Consider the following 22,331-nt stretch of genomic DNA (forward strand, 5'->3'; position numbering starts at 1 on the left):
CCATGGTTGCTTTCTCTCCCTCCCTCCCTCCCTCCCTACCTCCCTCCCTCCCTACCTCCCTACCTCCCTCCCCACCCCGCAACTCCCTTCATGATTCATTCTCCTCCGTCGAAACTCTTGTCATTTTTGCTGAGACACTGCCTGTCTTGCACACCGCAGTTGCGCTTGACTCCTCTCTTGTTGGTTTCACTCATCGTTGTTGATCCTGAGCACTTTTGACTAGTGCTGGCCAGTGCTCTGACGATTGTACATGCAGACACGGAAACACTTCGCTGTTTGATCATCTTGACCAGAGGCTTTCGAATGAAACAGCATCGTGATAGTCCCTTCAGCAGCATTCAGTTCACACTTCTCCGCTAAGGCTTCTCCCTTCCGACAGCAACATGCAGGAAACTGATCCTCTGCCAAGTGGCGAACACGAAGGGGAACCCGACCCGGCAGAGACTGAGCAAGTTGAAGGAGATCCAACCGTCAGCGAAGAGACCAAGGAGAATGACGAGGAGACCAGCTCTGCTAACGAGCAGCAGCAGCAGCAGCAACAGCAGCAACGACCATTTCCAAGATGGCAGCGAAGGAAGCAGATGGTAGTCGACAGCGCAGTGAAGGACCTTCTATCAGAGCGATTCGAGGACATGAAGAAGGCTTTCATGAGTCTGGATCTCAACGAGGACGGGAAGGTCTCCCTGAAGGAGATGCGCGCAGGGCTGGCGTTGATGGACGCGACGGTGTCAGTCTCCGACGAGGAGCTCCGCAAGATCCTCTACAACGCTAGCAGCGAGGACAGGACTTCCATCGACTTGGATGAGTTTCTCTCCTACTTCGGCCCTCACGCTCTCTACGTCAACGAGATCGAGCGGCACCTCTCAAGGGTGGCAGCGACTGCGGACGGCAGGGGGTTCGCGTTCGTGGAGCTGTCGATCAAGAACCGCAAGCTCACGGACATCGTTGCGATCAAAGACTACGTCCATCTCCGGTTCCTTGACTTCTCGCACAACATGCTCACGGACGTGTCTTGTCTGGGCTGCCTGCCCCAGCTGGTCAAAGTCGATCTCAGCCACAACCAACTCACCTCAATCCTCAGCTTCCGCCCCCCACTTGCTCTCCGAGAGGCAAACTACAGCCACAACCAGGTCTCAGCGATGAACGACCTGAGCGGGCATCGCTTCTTGGAGGTGCTGGACCTGAGCTCCAACTCGATCTCAAGCATCGGCGGCATCTCCCGCAACTTTGCGCTGAAGAGGCTCATCTTGGATGACAACGAGATCATGGAGCTGGCCAACCTCAACGACCTGAGGATCCGGTACCTGTCTATAGCCAACAATCGGCTCAGCGCGGTCATCGGCTTCGAGGGCTTTCAGGAGGATGAGGTGGAAGTCTTCAGGAACCTTGAAGCCTGCTATGACGAGATGAAGCTGGTGCCGCTGTCTCCCCTTCGCTGCGCTCATTCTCACATGCGGTGTGTAGGCGTTTGATGCCATGGACGCCAATCAGGATGGAATCTTGGACAGAAAAGAGTTTCTTCGCGGTTTGAAGCTGATCGACCCACCGCCAGATGAGAAAGTTCTGCACAAGGTAGATCTCGAGGAGATGTGCGACGTTTGAGAGCTGCTCCTTCTGTTTCTATAGATCGTAGACGTGATCGATCGATCGATTGTAATGATGATGATGATGATGAGGAGGAGGAGGAGGAGGAGGAGGAGGAGGAGGAGGAGGAGGAGGCAGCGGATGGTGACGCTGCATCGCTGCAGATTTTAGACAGACTAGACAAGAACCGAGACGGGACGATCGACAAGGTCGAGTTCCTTTCCCTAGCGCGACGACATTCGCAGGCCGTGCTGAATGTCGACAACGGCATCGAGTCAGTTCCGATGGTTCTTTGGCTCTCCCTCACTCCCGAACTTACAGGAGACTTGGTCACCTGGTGGAGCTGAACTTGTCGGGGAACGTTATCACCCGGTGATTCAAACTTGAAGCCGCCATGGAAGATGAGGGGGAGGGTGTGAATACGTGAGATTAGCAGGAGCAGGTTGTAGGTGTGGCACCTGAGTGGATGGGAGCGAGAGGGAGAGAGACTATAGTTTCAGGAGGCGGAGAGAGAAAGATGAAGAGAAAGAACTGAACGAGGAGGATCAAGGAAGGGAGTGTAGAGGAGCAGGAGCGAGGGAGCAAGTTGATGACTCCGTTGTCTCAGGCTCAACGGCTTCGGGGTTCATCCGGCTTTAAGGAAAATTGATCTCTCGTCCACGGCTGTAGAGGCCATCGACGAGCTGAAGAACCTTGCACGTGAGAACCATGCTCCTGGTGTCTTGTCGTGCCATGACGATCGCAATGAATGATGAGAGGCTGGTAGTGATGTTGTCTATTGTGACTACCGCAATGTTGATATCATCTGTGGTGATGGTGATGATGATGATGATGGTGAATCGTCCGTCGCTTGTCAGTGACTTGTGTCATGGTGTGCTGACATTTCGATCTCTTGAAGATCTCCCTCTTCTCGAGGAACTGAATCTTTCCAACACCATCGTAAGCCTTCAAGTCATCGTACGTGCTCCCTCGCTCACCATCGGGTTCCAGGTCGCACAGCAGGGCGATGCCTCGCAGTCAACCTGCTTCCGCCTCAAGGCTATTCACATCCTCAACCCTCCACAAGGGAAATGCAAGCTAAAGCTTCTCAATGAGCAGGTGAGACGCCCGTGCTCTAGATCCTCCTCCTCTCACCTCTCCCTCTCTCTTACACACTCGTGCCTCCTCCTCTGTCTCCTCCACTCCGTCACCAGCCTCCTATCTCCCTGTCCCTGGAATGTTTCTCTTCTTCCCCTTTACTTGCTCCTCTTGGTTCTCCTGTTGTGACCGCTGGTTGCACTAGTTCGTCTCTGCCGAGGAGATCGTCTCCTCCCTCAACTTCTACGACCAGGTCCTCTGCTGCTCTGCTCTCTCTCTCTCTCTCTCTCTCTCTCTCTCTCTCTCTCTCTCTCTCTCTCTCTCTCTCTCTCTCTCTCTCTCTCTCTCTCTCTCTCTCTCTCTCTCTCTCTCTCTCTCTCTCTCTCTCTCTCTCTCTCTCTCTCTCTCTCTCTCTCTCGCTCTCTCTCGCTCTCTCTCTCTCTCGCTCTCTCTGACTCATACTGACACGTGTTGGAAGGAGCATCCGCAGTACCAGGACACGAGGAGGGACGACGCGCAGGACCTTCCTCCTGCTCTTTATCAATAGCGCTGAAAGGCGAGGGGTTGACTGTATGAACTAGTCGAGCTCCCCTGCCTCTCCGATCTCACATCCTGCATAAATCTGCTTGTTCTGAGTAACGCAAGCCAGCAGCCATGGCTCACAAGAGCATGTTCCCCGATGATTGGTCATCCTCCTCCATACCAGCAGGGTGACCAATCATTCTGTGTGGGGCCGAGGGAGGAGGAGGAGCGTCAGCCGGCGGAGTTTGACCACCTCTGGGGATGTAAAGGCGATATCCCCGTTCTCGCTCAGCGTGGAACGACTGTGCACGCATATTGAAGAGAGGCTGCTGCTGCTGCTGCTGCTGCTGCCTTTCGTTTTCGGTCTCTTCGATCCTCTGTATATTGGATCTCAGCGTGAAGGCCAAGGAGGAGGATGTGATACCTGCAGCAGAATGCGGGCAACTTTGGTGTTGTTTGATTCAGCGGCATACATCAGAGCACTCTTCCCTTCAAACGAGATCTTCCCGACCGATGCTCCGAGTCTGTCAAGACCCTCATCAGCGTGTTTGTCAGGAGCAACCCGCCGCTTCTTCACCGCAGCAGAGTCTGTGTGGCATCACAGTGACCGGCAGCGGCCGAGACCTGCACTGGAGTCAGGTGCGCACGAGGAGGGTGGGGGCATCCGACGTGTATAGGAGCGAGACCGTCGAGCTCCTCGTCCGGGTTCATCCCGACAAACTTCACCATCCGCTCGATCTTGAACGCGTCCCCTGCCCTCGCCGCGTCGTGCAGGTCCTTCGTCTTCTGGTCAAACTCTGACACTAGGCCCCTTCCCTTCTTGATCCCCCACGATCCCGTCCCGATCGACTTGCGCTCCCACGTGGTCTCTCCTCCCTGATTGGAGGGCATCGCACGGAAGTTGTCCCATCGCATGATCGGCTCTTGGCGCATGTTTGCACCTCCGTCCGGAGCGCAGCATTCCCAGCTGCTGCACTGACTTTCACCTGCTCCCATCCGGGATCCGGCCTACCTTGCCATGCAAGCTCACAGTCGTCTTGTCGAGCGATGCTCACTGCAGCTGTTGGTTGCTTGAAGCATCTTCACCTTGCCATCACGCCCCTGCCTCTCGCCTTCTCTCTTGTTCTCCTGTCGCCAACGCTGCTGCCTGACAACCCTTGACTAGGCGATCCCTCGGAGCCTCCGATCGGCCGCGCCGGGCCGGGCGGGCCACTTCCAAAGTTCCGACTCGGCGACCGTCGGACTGCAGTGCCGCGGCCCAGGCTTGGATCGGAGCCGGCCGGCGCGCCGGCGCCCCCCGGCGCCCCCTCTCCCCGCCTTCAAGTACTCAAAGTTAAGCTCAAAGATCAGTACGAGGGCAATCATGGCAGGAGAGTCGAGGACTCGGAGGCTTGACCCTGACAATGTCGCCGCACTGGCCAACTTGGCAAACGGCGAGAAGAGTCGAGGTTGAAAGACAGCGAGAACCAAACCCAATCTTGCCGACTGCTGTCCCCCAAACTTAACTGATACCTTCACTTAACTGCGCGCAGGACAATCATGGCATTCGGGGCCCCGTGCCGCCCGGCGGCCCGGCGGATGCCGGGCGGGGGTGACGGCGCCAGCGATACTAGGCTCAGTGGCCGCCGCCGAACTTCGGAAGGAATGAGAACTTTTGAACACTGGCATATGATACCGGAACTTCGGAATCAGAACTTGGCACCGGGCCGTAGCACCCCCGGGGGTGCTGTGCTGGCGCGGCTTGCAGTCAGGCCGGCCCTCCGTTTGCTCCGGGCCGAGCGCTGCCCGGTCCGGTCACCATGATTCCGGGCCATTATTCACGGTCACTGAATACTGTGACACTGATGTGAGATGCTGAAGTCCGGCCCGGAGTCCAGGATAACCCATCAGTGCCATTCGCCGGTGCCGTACTACCGTACAGTCGGCACGGTCTGGGGCCGGCGTACCGGATGCTTGAACTACGGTACGGTACACACGTTACAGCCTGGCAGTACATTGAAATCATCGGAATGACTCAAGTTGCCGGCCGCCGCGGCGGTCCTACCGTAGTACCGTACTACTGAACTTCGGAACGGTGACTCCGCCTCCGGCGAGCGGCCCGGCCGCGGGCGGCCCGGCCCGGCAACCCTTCAGTCAAACTTGAATTTTCCGACAAAAAAAAAACCGTGACTGCAGTTTGACGTACCGTACGGAGGACCGGCGTACCGTCTCAAGTACGTTGACTAGCGACGGTCGGACAGCGAAAGGAGGATGCGGCCCGTCACGTCAAGGGTATCTCCGATGATCATCGACCACAGGATGCGAAGGACCCTTACAAAGAGGGACGTATCGCTCACTGGGGCTCCCCCTGCCCTGCCCTGCCCTGCCCTGCCCTGCCCTCCGACTCAGGGGCTCCCCCTGCCCTGCCCGGCCCTGCCCTGCCCTGCCCTGCCCTGCCCTGCCCTCAGGGGCTCTTCCTTCCCACCCCTCCTCTCCCCTGCCCTCAGGGGCTCCGGGAGTCCCACTCCCCTCCCCTCAGGGGCTCCCCTGCCGCAGTGCCCTGCCCTGCCCTGCCCTGCCCTCAGGGGCTTCCCTTCACACCCCTCCCTCCCCCCCCCCCTCCTTCTTGAACAAGTAGTTCTCCGACTCAGAACGTTCTATCGTCTTCGCAACCCCCTTCCCTCGGGACTTTTCTCCCCCGTCTCTCACCTCGTATGTTCCTTTCTCCCTCTAGCCTCTTCACGTGATGAATTCTCCGTCTATCCTTTCTTCGTTTCTCCACGTGAAAGCGCAGAAACACATCGCTGTCCTTCCCATGCGACCCCCGCCTTCTCTTCATTTCGCTCTCAAGCACCCTTCCTAAACGCTCCTTGCAGGCGCCTTTCATAGACGGCTCATTATCAGCACGGTGAGCACGATCTGCCTCCATTATAAAGAGGCGGATCGCTCATTGCGGGTCTGACGGACCAGCGGTGTCTCCTCTTCGTAGTTGGACCATCACTGTACAGAGTGGTAACATGGCGAGAGGGTTGTCAAGCTCCCCCTTCGAATGGCTGAGGATACGGCTTGATGGAGAGCAGGCAAAGCAGAAGCAACGGCGCAGAGGAGAGTCGCTCGGTCGGGCATGTGTTTGGTCACGCTGATGGGAATCAAGAACGAGCTGGCTATAGAGGTTGAATCAGAGATATGTGGTTCAGATAGAAAGATCCTTGACAGGACAGGCTCTGCTCGTCTATCAGGATGACATCGAAGATTATTTGGCTACCTTGCAGTGATTGGCAATTGCGATGCCGTTGTTATACGACGCAGAAGACGGTGAAAGTAGAATAAAACTCGAGTGTGATGTCAGGCAGGAAGATAATTGATCATGATAGAACGTTGGAGATGAGTGAATCAACCATCAAATCTCCGATTCTAATTTGAAGCGTCACCGAATCGCGCGAGCACACCGAGCTCCTGGTCAAAGGAGCGAGGAAGTTCTTCACTTGATCGAGGACACGACCGAGGACACGCATGTTGACAGACTTTTGCGCCCTTGCAATGTTGCCATGTAGTCGCTGCTGCCACTGCATATGAGTGCAGCATCACGTCGCTCTCCCTACCAATCTTGCATCAACTCTCATCACTCGTCTCTCCCCAGCTTTCCCCATCTGCTCTGTGAGTTGTCTGGTTTTACTTTTTTTTATTACACTCCACCTCCTCTATACACACTTCCGTCATCGTTTCTCCTGCATGTGACGTATTTCCACTGCTGCTCCTTCCATAACGCTCCACACCTCCGTCCTGTCTCCCTGCTTCCCTCCCGGCCTCGTCCTCCCTCGTCCTCGCTGCCCTGGCCTTCCCTTCGCCCCCGCCTTCTTCTTCTCCGCAAAGCGCACCATCACCCGATGCGCGTTCTCTGGTCGTAGCAGCTTGCTGATCGCCGCCCGGCTCTTCCCGTACGTCTCTGCGATGGTCATCTGCTTCATGGGGCTCTCCTCCTGTCCGGCCCTGTAGTAGAGCTGGATGATCTCGGCCTTCTCCTGGAGCGTGAGGCGCTTCTTGCCGATGCATGCTTGCCGGTGCGCCGTGCGCTCGACGTCGCCCCACGCTCGCTTGGTGTTCTTGGGGTCATCGGGAGAGGAGCAAGCAGGCCCTGGACAGAGCCGCTGGTCAGCGTCTTGAAGGGAGGGCTCCTCCGTGTTTGAGGGTTGGGAAGGAGGGTCTTGCTTGCTGAGGAGGCAGAGGAGGCAGAGGTCCTCGTAAATCTCAGGCTTTGTCGTGCTGGAGGACGTGTCCTCGTGCCAAATTGCGTCTCCACACTCCAGGCAGGTGGGGGAGGAGAGGGGCTCGTGGAGGAGGTCGAAAATGTCAGGAGGGGAGCGAGGAGGAGGTTCCGTTTGTGATGAGATGTTGAGAGAGGAGGAGGGCTGGAGGAGAGCGAGGAAGTCAGGGGCAGGATCATCATGCATGGAAGCCATGGATGTCAAAGCGACTGAAGAGGCTACGTACCCTTCGTTCAATCGCTTTTTTCTAGGGACCCCACCCCCCTCTTTCCATACCCTGACATGATTTTATATTGCCATATTTTATGTGCAGCTGCCTCAGCAGTCACTGTTAGGAGGATGACCACCGGTGCTACGGACACAAAGGGGTCTGTGCACCGGTACTTTCTCCTGATATCCGGACGGGTCCTGTTGGTTGACGCGTCCTTGAGCGATACCAACAATGATGCGGCCCATTTGGATCGGAACAATAGATAGTTCTTGAGTACCCCCTTGAGCATAGCCCCCACCCCCGCGGCTGAAGGCGTGAGTACCCCTGAAACTAGCCTGACGTGATTTTTTAATATGAGTTATTGATAGGTCTTGAGTACCCCCTTGAGCATAGCCCCCACCCCCCGGCTGCAGGCTTGAGTACCCCTGGAACTACCCTGCCGTGTTTCGACACTCTCAATAATACAACTTTTAAGAGCGAAATCAAGTCTCTTAGGAAAGACCTCCAAAAGAAACATGATCGAATCATTGATATGAGGCAGCGTATTAATGACCTGCATGATGATCTCGACGATGTGAACAGAAGAATCGATGACGCACTCGCAAGACTCAACGAGCGTGATTCTTCCTTTGACTACACTAAAGGCTTCTTCTACCTCACCCTTGGCCTCGATGCAACGAAGAGTTGTACACCAAGCGAGGTCACCAAGTATGAGTCCAGAAAACAACAAAACGCCGACAAGCGACTCCCAAGGCCTGCTTGCTCCTCTCCCGACGACCCCAAGAACACCAAGCGAGCGTGGGGCGACGTCGAGCGCACGGCGCACCGGCAAGCATGCATCGGCAAGAAGCGCCTCACGCTCCAGGAGAAGGCCGAGATCATCCAGCTCTACTACAGGGCCGGACAGGAGGAGAGCCCCATGAAGCAGATGACCATCGCGGAGACGTACGGGAAGAGCCGGGCGGCGATCAGCAAGCTGCTACGACCAGAGAACGCGCATCGGGTGATGGTGCGCTTTGCGGAGAAGAAGGTGATGTAACAGAAAGCGAGCCTGAGGCGACGTTGAGCGAATGGCGCAGGTCTAGGGCTAGGCGGCGGCAGGAAGACAGATAGTTATTCTGCGAGAGGAGGCTTGAAGGAAGCCGCAAGGAGAGGAGGGCAAACAGATTGCAAACTTAATCAGAACGTGAGATGGAAAGGACAAGGAGCTGAGCTGCCTGACAGAGACAGAGAACATTGGAGTGCAGTGTGAACAAGGGAACAAAGAGTGTAGAAGTGCTGAAAGATTCGTTACATTTTGCTCTGCAATGTGGGATAACAGATCCATCATCATCTTGTTCACCTGATCGCTTCCTGAAGCACCGGCCCCGAGCTGTCGGACCTTGACACCTATTGAAAGTTTGAAATAGGACCGGTGTCTTGACCAGCTCGGCAATTTGCCTGGACCGGTGGTCATCCTCCTACAGATGCCCGTCCATGCATGCACAAAAAAAACACTTCGGCCTCCGTGCTGACTTTTTTTTCTCCTCCTATCCAGGTTTTGCCGTCATCCGGGGGAGCAAGGAGCCCCGTGGGGCTGGAAAGAGGACGAGGACCTCGAAAGAGGACGAGGACCTCGAAAGAGGACGAGGACCTCGAAAGAGGACGAGGACCTCGAAAGAGGACGAGGGAGATTCCATATCTCGCAGGCCTTGGCCTCTTCTTCTCCAGGCACAGCACAAGACGTACCGCGCCATCCCCTCCTCTTCCTTGCTCAAGCTTCAAAGGGCACTCGTCTTCACCTGTGAGTCGCGGCGATGAGCTTCATCCGCACTGAAGCTGCCGCCCGCTGGTCGTCGCTGAGTGATGCGTGAGGCTCTTGATCTGCCTCATGTCAGCATGAGCAATGAAACCACGCTACGTCGCGTCGCCAAGCCGCGACATGACATTGACCACCACTGCTTTCTGCTGCAAGATGATACGTCCTGGTGGTCGGGATGAAGGCAGGCTCTCTCTCATGTGAGAGAGGCTGCTCGGGCGCCTCGGGGGGGGGGGCGGCTGGAGAGCTTGTGTGCTGCTGCCGGAGAGCTTGTCGTCGTACGGATGCGCTTTCGGTCTCTGCCATGCAGCTCTGACTCTCACAGGGAGCGCAGCGAAGCCCGTGTCTGGTGTGCGATGCTGCAGGCCTTGTACAGCACTCGGACGAGATCAGAGAGCCGCTTGAGACTTGAAGAGGGTGACATCTTGCAAAGCACACCTTGATGGCTGTACACAAGAGCCATGTGCTGGTCCAGCTGGAATCTGACAGATAGGCTCGCTGGTTGCCCGGAGCGACTTTATCTAGGGCTCGAGACGCACGACGAGAGCAGCATGCTTCTCGCCTCATCGCCAACGGTAATGGGTGAATGATGACCCTGATCTCCATCTTTCTTAATTTGATTTTTCAATGATGACCCTGATCTTGTTGTGTGTGTTCTTGTGTCTGTTTGCATCGGGCCTCTGTTTTCTGGACTCACACCTTGCTACAAAAAATTCTGAACTTGCAGCCACGACTTACTTGTTGCTCACTTCAATGACGGTCAGCAATACTTGAAAACTACTTATAAGTATATAGAGCTATTGTAAACCAATGGTTGCCTCTGAGTCGCCTGTTGCTGCTGTCAAGATTTTTCCTTTCGCCCTCAGTTCAAAGCATACTCGATCCTCAATAACCATTCCATCCCACTTCCACGTAAGCTCATGCTTGGTGGGTTTTCAGGTTTACTTCTTCTTATTACACTCCACCTCCTCTATACACACTTCCGTCCTAAACCCTCCATAACGTTCTGCATCGTCTCTCCTCCATGCGTCGTCTTCCAGGCAGCCTGTTCCATCTGATCTCCTTGCTTCCCTTCCAGCCTCGCCCTCCCTCGTCCTCGCTGCCCTGGCCTTCCCTTCGCCCCCGCCTTCTTCTTCTCCGCAAAGCGCACCATCACCCGATGCGCGTTCTCTGGTCGTAGCAGCTTGCTGATCGCCGCCCGGCTCTTCCCGTACGTCTCTGCGATGGTCATCTGCTTCATGGGGCTCTCCTCCTGTCCAGCCCTATAGTAGAGCTGGATGATCTCGGCCTTCTCCTGGAGCGTGAGGCGCTTCTTGCCGATGCATGCTTGCCGGTGCGCCGTGCGCTCGACGTCGCCCCACGCTCGCTTGGTGTTCTTGGGGTCATCGGGAGAGGAGCAAGCAGGCCCTGGACAGAGCCGCTGGTCAGCGTCTTGAAGGGAGGGCTCCTCCGTGTTTGAGGGCTGGGAAGGAGGGTCTTGCTTGCTGAGGAGGCAGAGGAGGCAGAGGTCCTCGCTGGACTCAGCACGGTCCTCGTGCCATATGGCCCCTCCACACTCCAGGCAGGCGGGGGAGGAGAGGGGCTCATGGAGGAAGTCATTGTGCAGAGGAGGGGGATGAAAGGGGTCATCTTGACATGGAGGGAGGCAGGAGGAGGGGTCGAGGAGAGCGAGGAAGTCAGGGGCGGAGGCGTGGAAGGGAGCGAGCAGCATGGGGTTGAGAGCTGAGGTATCGAGCTAGCAGGTGTCCACCGCAGAGGTCAAAAAACCAAATAAAAATCTTTAGATCTTCCGCTGCTTCTAGATTTTACTCAACTCCTCACAAGGACAGTTGTTACTCTTACAAGTGTTTTAGGCGTGCTCTACATCGTTTTAGCCGCCCGCATCCGTCCCGGTACGTGGAGAAAAAAAAACTAAAAAACATCTACACGAGACTATCTTTTTTTTATTTGGCGAACCACCACGTTGTCATGGCCGCTGCTGTTGCACTTTTAATTTCTAATAGTTGGAGTCGGCCCTATTATTGTTATAAGAGACTAGATTGCAATCATTATTAATTAACTTACCACAGGAAGTCAATTATTAATATAAGTCAATCCCAATCCGTACCCTGTTATGCTGCCGTTGATTCAGACTGACGGAACAAAGATCAAGGCTTTAATGTAGAGTAGGACTGCGACAGGCAAGGTGGGCGTTCACTGACGAGCACAAAGAAATTCGCGAAACAGCCGCTCTGTGAAGTGAGTTGCGGATAGGACGAGGGAGGCGGAGCTCGTTTCAAGTTTAACTTGCAGGGTGAAAAGGAGATTGTGTTGTAGTCATCAGAGCGAAGGAGACACGAATCGTTCGAATCAAATTTTTCAGTCATATTCACACACACATCATCCAAGTCAATTGCAAGCAGAGGCTCTCCTCGCTCCTGTCTCTGAACTTTTCACGTTACCCATGCCAGTGTGACCAGGCGCAGTCGCTCGAGGTTGATGAGAGCTCTCAGGTCGTCTGGACAGAAGTAAATGGATCCAAGGAATTGGGACCAGCCACAGGGGAGACTCGCGACGGCGGCGTCAAAGTTCGGGACTGGAAACATACAACTCTTCTTTGCATCTATCTAGAAGGATATATTGATGGGAGAGCAGACGTCCAAAACGAGCAAGGCTCCCGTCATAATTCATTTAGAGCCAACTTCCAGCATCTTTCTTCGGCATCTCTCTTCCTGAGTCTGCATCTCCTGTGACAGGCAAAATTGCACAATAAGAACCTGCTTACTTACAACGCGATCCTGATAGCGACGTAGACAGCATCTCGGTCGCCCTGACCAGAGCTGTGGCCTATTCACACCTTGAGTCCTACATTTTCTCCAGACACATCCCCCCTGCCGCTCTTGGCTCCTGATCGCTCCGCCTGCTAGTACTTGATTTCCGTCAGCGACTCTCCTCACTCGGCGTCGTCTTCAGCGATATGAGCTGGGTCAAGCTTGACCCCCTCCCAACGTTTGCCAGGCAGAGTGATGGTACAATTGCCAACAGGAGGACAGAGGAGGACAGACCTCTCACCTCTCTACTAGAGCACAGGAGCCGTCTATGAAAGACGAAGACTGCAAGGAGCGACGGGGTGCAGAAAGGTGTGAAGGGAGGGACGAGAGTCAAAAGGGAGAAATTGAGTGCAACAGCACCAGCTCCTCGTCGACCAGAGCGAGGAGCAGGATGAGGAGGGATGCCTGGCTGGCTGGGCGTGCGAGGTGGAGAGATTGTGGGGGAGGAGCAGGAGCCGTCTATGCAGATCGATGGCAGGAATCGGAGCGTACGGGAGGGGTATTTGAGAGCAGGAAGGTATGAAGCGAGTGCAAGAGAGATTGCAAGCAAGGACAATGAAGGCGTGTGATGGTGAGGGAGGAGGAGTGATCGAGCAAGCAGCAGGAGCGTGGAGGATGGGTGAAGGCGGCAGAAGATGTGAGGGATGAGACGGGAGTGACGTTCGGAGGCGAAGGGGGGTGGGGGGGGGGAAGAGGTCGACATCAGTGATACCTCTACTCGGGTGGATCCACTTACGAGGTCCTCACGTCCTCTTTTCGCTGTTTCGCTGTCCATTATTATAAAGATCTCCCTTACAATCTCCCGGACCTACATCTTTACTCCCTCCCGGGTCATAGGGGGCTAGGGCTAGCTAGACTAAAACTATAATACGGAGGTTATATTGGGTAATGACAAAAACAAAAAAAACCCGGAACTAAAACCACTTTTTAAAACGACTTCCGAGACTTGACCCGCCGATCAATCATAGGAGGACGACCACCGGTCCAACATAAGTATCCTTCTCCAGCACCGGTGCTATCCTCCTCCTCCATGGCGCTTCCGCATGATCATGACCCGCCTCCTGATGCTTTTCCTGAATGTTTCCTCCGCGCCCCCTCCATCCCCCAGGACGACTCCAGCTCTCATCGCCAGCCGACTCCTGCTCTCGCCGCTGACCATGCACAGTCGAAGCGACCGGAGCCTCACCTCGAATCATTCTCTTCCCACGCGTGCAGAGACTGCGGAGGAGCAGTATTGATCGACCAAAAGGATAAAACTGAGACGGACATCTGCCTCCTCTGCCTCCTCAGCAAGATCGATGCATCACCAGAAGAACAGCTAAAAACAGAACAGAACGACACTGAGCTCTTCTTAGACACCTCATCCCGCCCACATGAAAACCAGGACCCCAAGAATACCAAGCGAGCATGGGGCGACGTCGAGCGCACGGCGCACCGGCAAGCATGCATCGGCAAGAAGCGCCTCACGCTCCAGGAGAAGGCCGAGATCATCCAGCTCTACTACAGGGCCGGACAGGAGGAGAGCCCCATGAAGCAGATGACCATTGCGGAGACGTACGGGAAGAGCCGGGCGGCGATCAGCAAGCTGCTACGACCAGAGAACGCGCATCGGGTGATGGTGCGCTTTGCGGAGAAGAAGAAGGCGGGGGCGAAGGGAAGGCCAGGGCAGCGAGGACGAGGGAGGGCGAGGCCGGAAGGGAAGCAGGGAGACGGGAAGGAGGAGGTGGGAGCCTCATCATCGCAAGGAAAGTCGAAGGCGATGGGGGAAGCGGGCCTTGGGGAGGCTGGGAGCTTGTATCAAGGAGGATGGTAGGGACTGGTAGAAGTTGATTGACGAAGCCTAGTAAACCTGATGACTCACAGAGCAGGGCTGCAAGGCAGTTGGAACAAAAGGGAGAAAAACAACAAGATCACAGTTTAGGAGCGAGCCATGGCTTTATCAGTAGAATCTTCCACAGTGCTTACTGTCGTCCTTGTCTTCTTCCTCATTCATGACGTGATCATGTTTTCGTTTCATTTTGACCAAGAGCTGCCAGATGGAGATTTCATCGCATACCCGTCGGATAGCAATCAGGCCTCGTCGCCACCAGGTAGCTCAACCGTCGATGTCTCTCCTGATACAGTCAAAGACAGCATCTCCCATCTTGTTTGCCCTGACCAGAGCTGACAGCAACCGCTTCTTGTCGTGTCCAGCTTCCTCCTCCACAAACACACCCGATACCCCATCCTCACCTCTCTCCCGCATCTCTCCTGCGTGGTCAAGCTGCTTTTGGCTTCTGATCCACATGACAAATCCGCCTGCTAGTACTTGATTCCCCTCAGCCTGATCGCATACCCGCCAAGCAACGTTTCTCTCAGCCATCTCCTCTGCTCCCCGTCCAGCCGTATCCTTAGCGATATGAGCTGGGTCAAGCTTGACCCCCTCCCAACGTTTGCCAGGCAGAGTGATGGTACAATTGCCAACAGGAGGACAGAGGAGGACAGACCTCTCACCTCTCTCCTCCTCGTCTCTCCTGCTGGTCCGTCCTACCCGCACTGAGCGATCCGCCCCTTGCAGCATCAGCTCCTCCTCCTTCAGAGTACGATGAAAAGGGAGCAGCATTGAAAAGCATGGCGAGGAACATCTTGCTCCAGCCAGGAACGAGGAGAGATATGGGAGGGGGGAGAGCACAGGAGCCGTCTATGAAAGACGACGATGCAAGTGGCGTCTTCGAGGGGTGTTTGAGAGTAGGAAGGTGTGAAGGGCGGGACGAGAGTCAACAGGGAGGAGCCGAGCGATTCCAATGGTGTGTGATGGCAAGGGAGGGAGAGGAGGATTGAGTGAGAAAGACAGGTTTGTCATCATGACGCTTACCTCTGTAACCATCTGCCACACAGACAATGATTGAAATAAAGCAATGGACGACCCAGCATTTCATTCCAACTCCAGTTCGGCAACCTGCTTGACACACAACATCTTTCACAAACACTCCATTATCCTTGATATAACTTCATACTCCTTCTCCCCTCCAGCCACCTTCACTCCACCTCCTTCGGCAATCTGAAGGCAGGGCCTGACCGGTGGTCATCCTCCTATGGATGTCGATTAAGTCAAACTTTGGCCTCCGTGCTGACTTTTTTTTTCTCCTCCTATCGAGGTTTTGCCGTCATCGGGGGGAGCAAGGAGCCCGTGGGCGCCCTGGAAAGAGGACGAGGACCTCGAAAGAGGACGAGGGAGATTTCGTATCTCGCAGGCCTTGGCCTCTTCTTCTCCAGGCACAGCACAAGACGTACCGCGCCCTCCCCTCCTCTTCCTTGCTCAAGCTTCAAAGGGCACTCGTCTTCACCTGTGAGTCGCGGCGATGAGCTTCATCCGCACTGAAGCTGCCGCCCGCTGGTCGTCGCTGAGTGATGCGTGAGGCTCTTGATCTGCCTCATGTCAGCATGAGCAATGAAACCACGTTACTTCGCATCGCCAAGCCGCGACACGACATTGACCACCATTGCTTTCTGCTGCAAGATGATACGTCCTGGTGGTCGGGATGAAGGCAGGCTCTCTCTCATGTGAGAGAGGCTGCTCGGGCGCCTCGGGGGGGAGGGGGGGGCTGGAGAGCTTGTGTGCTGCTGCCGGAGAGCTTGTCGTCGTACGGATGCGCTCTCGGTCCCTGCCATGCAGCTCTGACTCTCACGGGGAGCGCAGCGAAGCCCGTGTCTGGTGTGCGATGCTGCAAGCCTTGTACAACACTCGGACGAGATCAGAGAGCCGCTTGAGACTTGAAGAGGGTGACATCTTGCAAAGCACACCTTGATGGCTGTACACAAGAGCCATGTGCTGGTCCAGCTGGAATCTGACAGATAGGCTCGCTGGTTGCCCGGAGCGACTTTATCTAGGGCTCGAGACGCACGACGAGAGCAGCATGCTTCTCGCCTCGTCGCCAACCTCGTGAGGAAACGGGTGAATGATGACCCTGATCTGCATCATGCGTTGAATGTTTTGCTTGCCGGATTATCTCATCTTGCTCTTGAGGATTCTGGCCTTTTCCTCACTGCTGGAATTCTGTCGTTCTTATCTTCTCCCGTCTCCATGTCATCCTACTTCTAGACTGTGCTTTTCCCGATGCATTGTCACTCCGCTGTATTGGATTTCAGGTTTTACGGCTTTTTGTAAGATCTACAAGCCTGTATACAAGCTCCCAGCGCTCGCCTCCTTCGTCCCGTCTCCCTGCTTCCCTTCCGGCCTCGCCCTCCCTCGTCCTCGCGGCCCTGGCCTTCCCTTCGCCCCTGCCTTCTTCTTCTCCGCAAAGCGCACCATCACCCGATGCGCGTTCTCTGGTCGTAGCAGCTTGCTGATCGCCGCCCGGCTCTTCCCGTACGTCTCCGCGATGGTCATCTGCTTCATGGGGCTCTCCTCCTGTCCGGCCCTGTAGTAGAGCTGGATGATCTCGGCCTTCTCCTGGAGCGTGAGGCGCTTCTTGCCGATGCATGCTTGCCGGTGCGCCGTGCGCTCGACGTCACCCCACGCTCGCTTGGTGTTCTTGGGGTCATCGGGAGAGGAGCAAGCAGGACCTGGGAGTCGCTGGTCGGCTTCTTGAAGGGAGGGCTCCTCCGTGTTTGAGGGCTGGGAAGGAGGGTCTTGCTTGCTGAGGAGGCAGAGGAGGCAGAGGTCCTCGCTGGACTCAGCACGGTCCTCGTGCCATATGGCCCCTCCACACTCCAGGCAGGCGGGGGAGGAGAGGGGCTCATTGAGGAAGCTGTTGTGTAGAGGAGGGGGATGAAAGGGGTCATCTTGACATGGAGGGAGGCAGGAGGAGGGGTCGAGGAGAGCGAGGAAGTCAGGGGCGGAGGCGTGGAAGGGAGCGAGCAGCATTGGAGCTGAGGTGTCGAGCCGCAGGCGAGCTGAGGTCAAATCTTTCTTTTAAAAAAAACAGCGAGAGCATCCATCTTGTATTTTTGTGTTTTAGCCGATTGTTTGTACGTAGAGGCACGAACCGTTGCGATCTCGAGTCTTCTGAGTAGTAAAGCCGTACAGGCCGCGACCCTTGGAATCATATTGCACACGGCAACTACCGTCTAAACTGTGTAGTACAGAGTTTGTAGCCGCGAAATACTAAAAGTTTTAAGTTTATTAGTTTATAGGAGTGTAGCCGCGTACGTAACCGCGAAAACACGGAACGACATTTCGAACCGTTGAAATATTATTGAAATATTATACTTTTAAATCAATTTAAAATATAGTATAACGTATCGATTACTTTTCATTGCTTCATGTAGCCGCGTCATGAGCGGCTAGAGTCGGCCCTGAGTCGCAGTGCTCAATCTCTCAGATGCCATGATGCCGGGCTGCCAGGCTGCCGGGTACGTTCGGAACTTGAACTTCACTGAGAGGCTCGGCGAGCACTGCGGCTCGGCGACTCAGTACTGTGACGCAATCGGCAGCGGCGGGTCAAGCCTCCTCTACTGACTCTCCTGATTGTCTTCCGGCGTACCGTACTGCCAGGGCCACTATTTTTAACTTCAAGTAACTTTTGACGGTAAACAATGCAACTTGAGTCAGTGAGCGCCATCACCGTACGGTTCACTTTCCGAGAAGTTCCTCATGCGCCGATGAGTAACTCGCACTGAGCGATCGGACCGTCACTGGGATCCGGCGGGCAGCGCGGCCGGCCGCTGACCCGGAGGCGGCGTCGGACACCCGAGCCGGCAGCCACGCGGCCCAACGGGGCGGCCACCGCGGTGCGGCACCGCGGCACTGTGAGGGTGACCGTACTCAGGCCCACAGCCCAGGCCGCGCCGGTCGGAGCCCAAGTTCTCCGGGCGGTGAGCCTCAGCCGGCGGAGCGGAGTCAGTCGTCGGACCGCACGAGACTCCGACGGTCACCAGTGAGCGGCACTTGAATGGGAAAGAGAAACAGCCACGGGGAAATCATTCGGAGGAGCCTGAAGTCTGAGCCAGTTCGGAAAGGGAGGGATGAAGGGAGGAAGGGAACTTGGAACGACTCGGAGAGGGATTCAACTTCAGACTAAATCAGAGGGATTGGGCGACGGACGGGATGAGAGGAAAGAGAGAGAGACTGTGGTCACGGTACACCGGACCCAAGTGTTCTAGTAAGCGCAGTAGTGATTGCTCTGGTGATCTCTCTCATTCCTGAAGGTTGTGTGTACGGTACAACCTCTGGTAGCAAGTTGGTTCAGTTTCAATGGCCTCGAAAAGAATTTATGGAAACAAATCGACATGTCCGGCAAGAAAGGATTTCCGCCCGCAGGAAATCGTGACGGTCGCGCTCAAACTCGGTAGAGAAGTTGTGTGTACAACAGAGACAGAGGCAGAGGAAGACAAAGAGAAAGACACGGGGACAGAGACAGAGAGGAAAAGAGAGATAGACAGAGACAGACAGACAGACAGACAGACAGACAGACAGACAGACAGACAGACAGACAGACAGACAGACAGACAGACAGACAGACAGACAGACAGACAGAGCAAAGAAGAGAAAGTGGAGAGAGAGAGGATAGATCTAGGAGAGTTATGGAGGGGGGAGGTTGATCGAAAGCGGCAAGGAAGACAGAAGAGGAGGAGGTAGCCAAAAGCAGGAGAAAGAGGGAAAACGAGAGAAACAAAAGAGAAGAAAAATACAGAAAGGGCAGGGCTTGGAAGAAACGGCAAGACTTAGTAGTACTACAAGCACAGTATCAAACAAAAGTTGAGAGCAAGAAATCAAAAAAAAATTTATGAGAGAATGAAAGAAAGGATTGATAGGACCCAAAGATAAGAGCAGTCAAACTTCTCATCCAAGTGTACTGGAATATTCAAGCGATACCGATACCTGACGGCTATTCCATTGCCGTGAGAAAGCGTTTGACTACTGTTTCAATGCCTTGTCCCAAGAAACTCGTCTACTCCAAATCCCACAACAGTCAATGAAAGCATGAGAGTCAACCCTCTAACACAACTTGCTGAAACTCTTCTCAGGCTTCTAGCCACTTCCTACTCCATCTGCCATCATCAACCTTCGCCCCCCAAACTAAAATACACTACTATCGCCCCCTACTACCCGCCCTACCCTACCGCCCTAGAAACCCCCCTAGGGCCTTTTTGAAAGGCACCAGGGGTGCGACCAAACTCCATGTTGTGCTACTTGGATGTAGACAGTGACGCGGTCATGCGAGAGAGGATGCAGAGAGGGATGCGAAGGACAGGATGCAAGCATCAAGGGAGAAGAGAAAGACTGCTGGCACGAAGAATTGCAAAGGGGAACAGAGGAGAACAGGAAAATGGGAGGACAGGGGAGAGAGAAGGGAGGAAGGGGTAGAGACTGGAGAGGTGGCGGAGGAAGGAGAGTAAGGAGAGAGGAGAAGGAGGAGAGGAAAGAGACCAAGTGATAAAGAAGAGGGAGAAGAACAGGAGGGAACGAGATGAAGGACAGCAAAAGGCGGAGACGAAGTAAGAGTAAGTGTTGGGAGGTAATAGAGGACAGAATTGAGGGAAGAGCCTAGGTTATCAGCGACGGAGAGAACAAGGAAGGAGATGGAAGTGAAGGACAGCAGGAGCAATAAAGTAAGAAGACGGGATGCAGGGACCCAACCCTCTGAGGTAGGCTGTAAACCGCGACTTCTGGAGGAGAGAGAAGCATATCTGTGGGAGCGCATCGCATCAGATAAGTAGCTCAAACAAATCTCACTGCAAAGTAGGACGGCATGCCTCAATGAAGAGTGAACAGAGAGATATTGGCAATGGGATATGAACGAGGCCTACATGGCGGCGGGCAGAAAGGCCAAAGTTGGCAAACAAGCTGGTAGTGAGGCGGGTATTGGGGTGAAAGATGCGATGGATTCATGCATCAATGGTTGGACTCTTCAGTACGTGAGAGAGGATGAGCAGAGGACGAGTGAACTAAGTTGTTGTCAGGAGAAAGAGAAGATGGATTGAGAAATTGAAAAGAAAGGAGGGTGGTGGGGAGTGCATGTTTGGTGTATGCTATGTTATATCAGACCCATCTGGATGGCTAAGAGAAGATTTTTTGGAAAAGACAATGACATGTCATCTAACATTGTCCTTGTTGAAACACCACCAGTGTCTTACATTCCTTCTACTAGCAGCACTCTTAGCGCGAAAGGAGCTTCATGCATCCTAGTTCGATGGCATCTTCTATAATTGGCAGCAAGCGAGCGAGTCTCAGATTTCTTCTCTCAACCGAAATGTGAGAACGAGAATCATCTCGAGCAACTTGAGAGATGCGACATACGATGCTGACACTTCAATTCTCTTGGTGATGTACCGATTTTGTACCAGCAATGAGCATGATATCAATCTGGCTCTTATAATTCTATACTTGATACTAGAAAATGAGTACGAAAATGTGTCCCTACCTTTTACAGGCTAGAAATGAGTACATGAATGTGATTTTTTCATATGATTGTGCATCTAGAATCACTCATTTTTCGTGACATGGTGTAACTGAGAACATTATGTTTATTTGATCATGTAATGACTAACCACATCACAGTCTGGACAACAGTAAATCAACTGCACAAAGATTGAACACAGTGCCGAGTGATTTCGTGATCACAAGCCAGCACATGCAAAGTCGGTCAGAAGTATCTGCATGCTCGCCACACATGCGGCAACCCTTCTCATGACACGATCACATGCAAACATAACCTATTTTTACTATTTTCTTGGCCAATTTGCGAACAAGACGGGATCACAATTCAAGGAGAAGTGAAGATGCAACTTTGAAATTAAAGAATAATTTATTAAACACCCAACATTTACTCGTAGAGGGACTTGGTGTAGGTGGCGGTGGCAGCAACGTAGGCGTCACGGGCAGCCTTGTAGGGGCCGGTGGCGAGCTTGAGCTCGTTGGCAGCCTTCAAGTAGGCATCGCGGGTGGCGCGGTAGGTGGTGGCGTAATCCTCGAGGTCAAAGAGAAGGGCGAACATTGCTGTCTTGCTCTCCGCGCCGCGGCCCCTGCTTTTATACCCGCCTTTGGGGGAGTTGTTCTATTTCCGGGAAATGTCTGGGTACCCCCGCCACTCCCCTCCATGGGACGCTCCTACCAACAAGTGCATTTAGAGCTACGACTCCACTTATAAATTAGCAGACCTTGGCTGTATCACACTCCGCCCTCGATATAGAGTACCTTACCCCTGGGTGAACCCACCCTACCACTATTGCCTTTTGAACCCAGACGGCTCTTCGGTGTGTGACCCCTCGCAGCATATTATACCACCGGGTGCTTCTAGTCCAAATATGTCCTGTTGGCCCCTTGGCTCTCGGGTGGGTAGTCGAAGAACAGTGTACATTCAGGTACAAAATTCCGTACCAAGTCGAAGCAGTTTTGTACGAAACTCTTTGCTTTGTATATGAATCTATATCGAAAAATCCATCAGTAGGTACTAATATATTTTACTTTTATGTAACCGTACCAGTCCGCGCTTGAGTAAAACTCACTGGTGCGGGCCGGGGCCAGCGGATCCGCCGGGCCGCAACTCAGTTAGTTAGTATCGGACTCCGCGCCCGGCTGACAGTCCTGTACTCAAAGTTAACGGTTAAAAATACTACGCTTAACTTTGAAAGCTGTACTACGGTATTGAGTCGCCGCCGGATCCCGATCCTGACTGCGCCGGGCCGGTCAGGGACTCTCCCCTGGCCGGGCAGGACCGCCGGACTCGGTCGCCGGGCCCTGGGGGGACCGCCGCCGGGGCCGGGCCGCGCGGCGCCGCCCCGGCGCCAGCCGAACCGTGGCCGGGTTCCGATAACCGTTCAACCGTTGAACGGTTGAACCGTCGGACCGTCGGACTCCGGTGACGCACCGGGCCGGGCGGTGAGCGGCCGATTGAGCCTCCGGGAGTGCCCTCCGCCGAGTCGAGGACCCGGTCGGACCGTCATTCCATGGTATTTTCTAATGCTCGCTTTTGATCATTTTCGAGCGGGGTACCTCAGCCCAGGATTTTTGAATACGGTCGGCGCACTGAAAATTTGTACCAGAAACTTCGATAATGGTTGAAAGTATGTTTGAATCGGGGACCGTGTCGAGCAGTTTTAGGTTTACAAGTATTCTTGCTTCCTCCAAACAACAAGGTTTCAAACATTAAAACTATTTTTGA

The 22,331-nt window shown here is 54.5% G+C and overlaps 8 protein-coding genes across 8 annotated transcripts; 3 read left to right on the forward strand and 5 right to left on the reverse strand.

Moving 5' to 3' along the window:
- Positions 1–255: 255 nt before the first annotated feature.
- GUITHDRAFT_162960 (hypothetical protein) lies at positions 256–3,214 on the forward strand (the record flags this gene model as incomplete). The annotated part of the gene is made up of 8 exons (XM_005833402.1): positions 256–1,415; positions 1,465–1,572; positions 1,749–1,858; positions 1,906–1,956; positions 2,192–2,283; positions 2,483–2,682; positions 2,867–2,914; positions 3,209–3,214. The coding sequence occupies exons 1-8, from the start codon at positions 384–386 to the stop codon at positions 3,212–3,214; spliced, it is 1,647 nt and encodes a 548-aa protein (XP_005833459.1). The 5' UTR covers positions 256–383.
- Positions 3,215–3,238: 24 nt separating this feature from the next.
- Positions 3,239–4,116, reverse strand: GUITHDRAFT_107684 (hypothetical protein; the record flags this gene model as incomplete). The annotated part of the gene is made up of 4 exons (XM_005833403.1): positions 3,239–3,292; positions 3,608–3,707; positions 3,761–3,807; positions 3,853–4,116. 4 exons carry the CDS (start codon positions 4,114–4,116, stop codon positions 3,239–3,241), a joined length of 465 nt encoding a protein of 154 aa, XP_005833460.1.
- Positions 4,117–6,878: 2,762 nt separating this feature from the next.
- GUITHDRAFT_107685 (hypothetical protein) lies at positions 6,879–7,622 on the reverse strand (the record flags this gene model as incomplete). The annotated part of the gene is made up of 1 exon (XM_005833404.1): positions 6,879–7,622. The coding sequence occupies one exon, from the start codon at positions 7,620–7,622 to the stop codon at positions 6,879–6,881; it is 744 nt and encodes a 247-aa protein (XP_005833461.1).
- A 548-nt stretch (positions 7,623–8,170) lies between these two features.
- On the forward strand, positions 8,171–8,677 carry GUITHDRAFT_107686 (hypothetical protein; the record flags this gene model as incomplete). The annotated part of the gene is made up of 1 exon (XM_005833405.1): positions 8,171–8,677. One exon carries the CDS (start codon positions 8,171–8,173, stop codon positions 8,675–8,677), a length of 507 nt encoding a protein of 168 aa, XP_005833462.1.
- A 1,729-nt stretch (positions 8,678–10,406) lies between these two features.
- Positions 10,407–11,147, reverse strand: GUITHDRAFT_107687 (hypothetical protein; the record flags this gene model as incomplete). The annotated part of the gene is made up of 1 exon (XM_005833406.1): positions 10,407–11,147. The coding sequence occupies one exon, from the start codon at positions 11,145–11,147 to the stop codon at positions 10,407–10,409; it is 741 nt and encodes a 246-aa protein (XP_005833463.1).
- A 2,129-nt stretch (positions 11,148–13,276) lies between these two features.
- Positions 13,277–14,059, forward strand: GUITHDRAFT_107688 (hypothetical protein; the record flags this gene model as incomplete). Its single annotated transcript, XM_005833407.1, has 1 exon — positions 13,277–14,059. One exon carries the CDS (start codon positions 13,277–13,279, stop codon positions 14,057–14,059), a length of 783 nt encoding a protein of 260 aa, XP_005833464.1.
- A 2,337-nt stretch (positions 14,060–16,396) lies between these two features.
- GUITHDRAFT_107689 (hypothetical protein) lies at positions 16,397–17,092 on the reverse strand (the record flags this gene model as incomplete). Its single annotated transcript, XM_005833408.1, has 1 exon — positions 16,397–17,092. One exon carries the CDS (start codon positions 17,090–17,092, stop codon positions 16,397–16,399), a length of 696 nt encoding a protein of 231 aa, XP_005833465.1.
- A 244-nt stretch (positions 17,093–17,336) lies between these two features.
- GUITHDRAFT_152371 (hypothetical protein) lies at positions 17,337–21,164 on the reverse strand (the record flags this gene model as incomplete). Its single annotated transcript, XM_005833409.1, has 3 exons — positions 17,337–17,353; positions 20,948–20,951; positions 20,989–21,164. One exon carries the CDS (start codon positions 21,162–21,164, stop codon positions 20,994–20,996), a length of 171 nt encoding a protein of 56 aa, XP_005833466.1. The 3' UTR covers positions 17,337–17,353; positions 20,948–20,951; positions 20,989–20,993.
- Positions 21,165–22,331: the final 1,167 nt, after the last annotated feature.

The sequence above is a fragment of the Guillardia theta genome (assembly GCF_000315625.1).
Source record: "Guillardia theta CCMP2712 unplaced genomic scaffold GUITHscaffold_30, whole genome shotgun sequence".
In the NCBI taxonomy this organism is placed as follows: domain Eukaryota; class Cryptophyceae; order Pyrenomonadales; family Geminigeraceae; genus Guillardia; species Guillardia theta.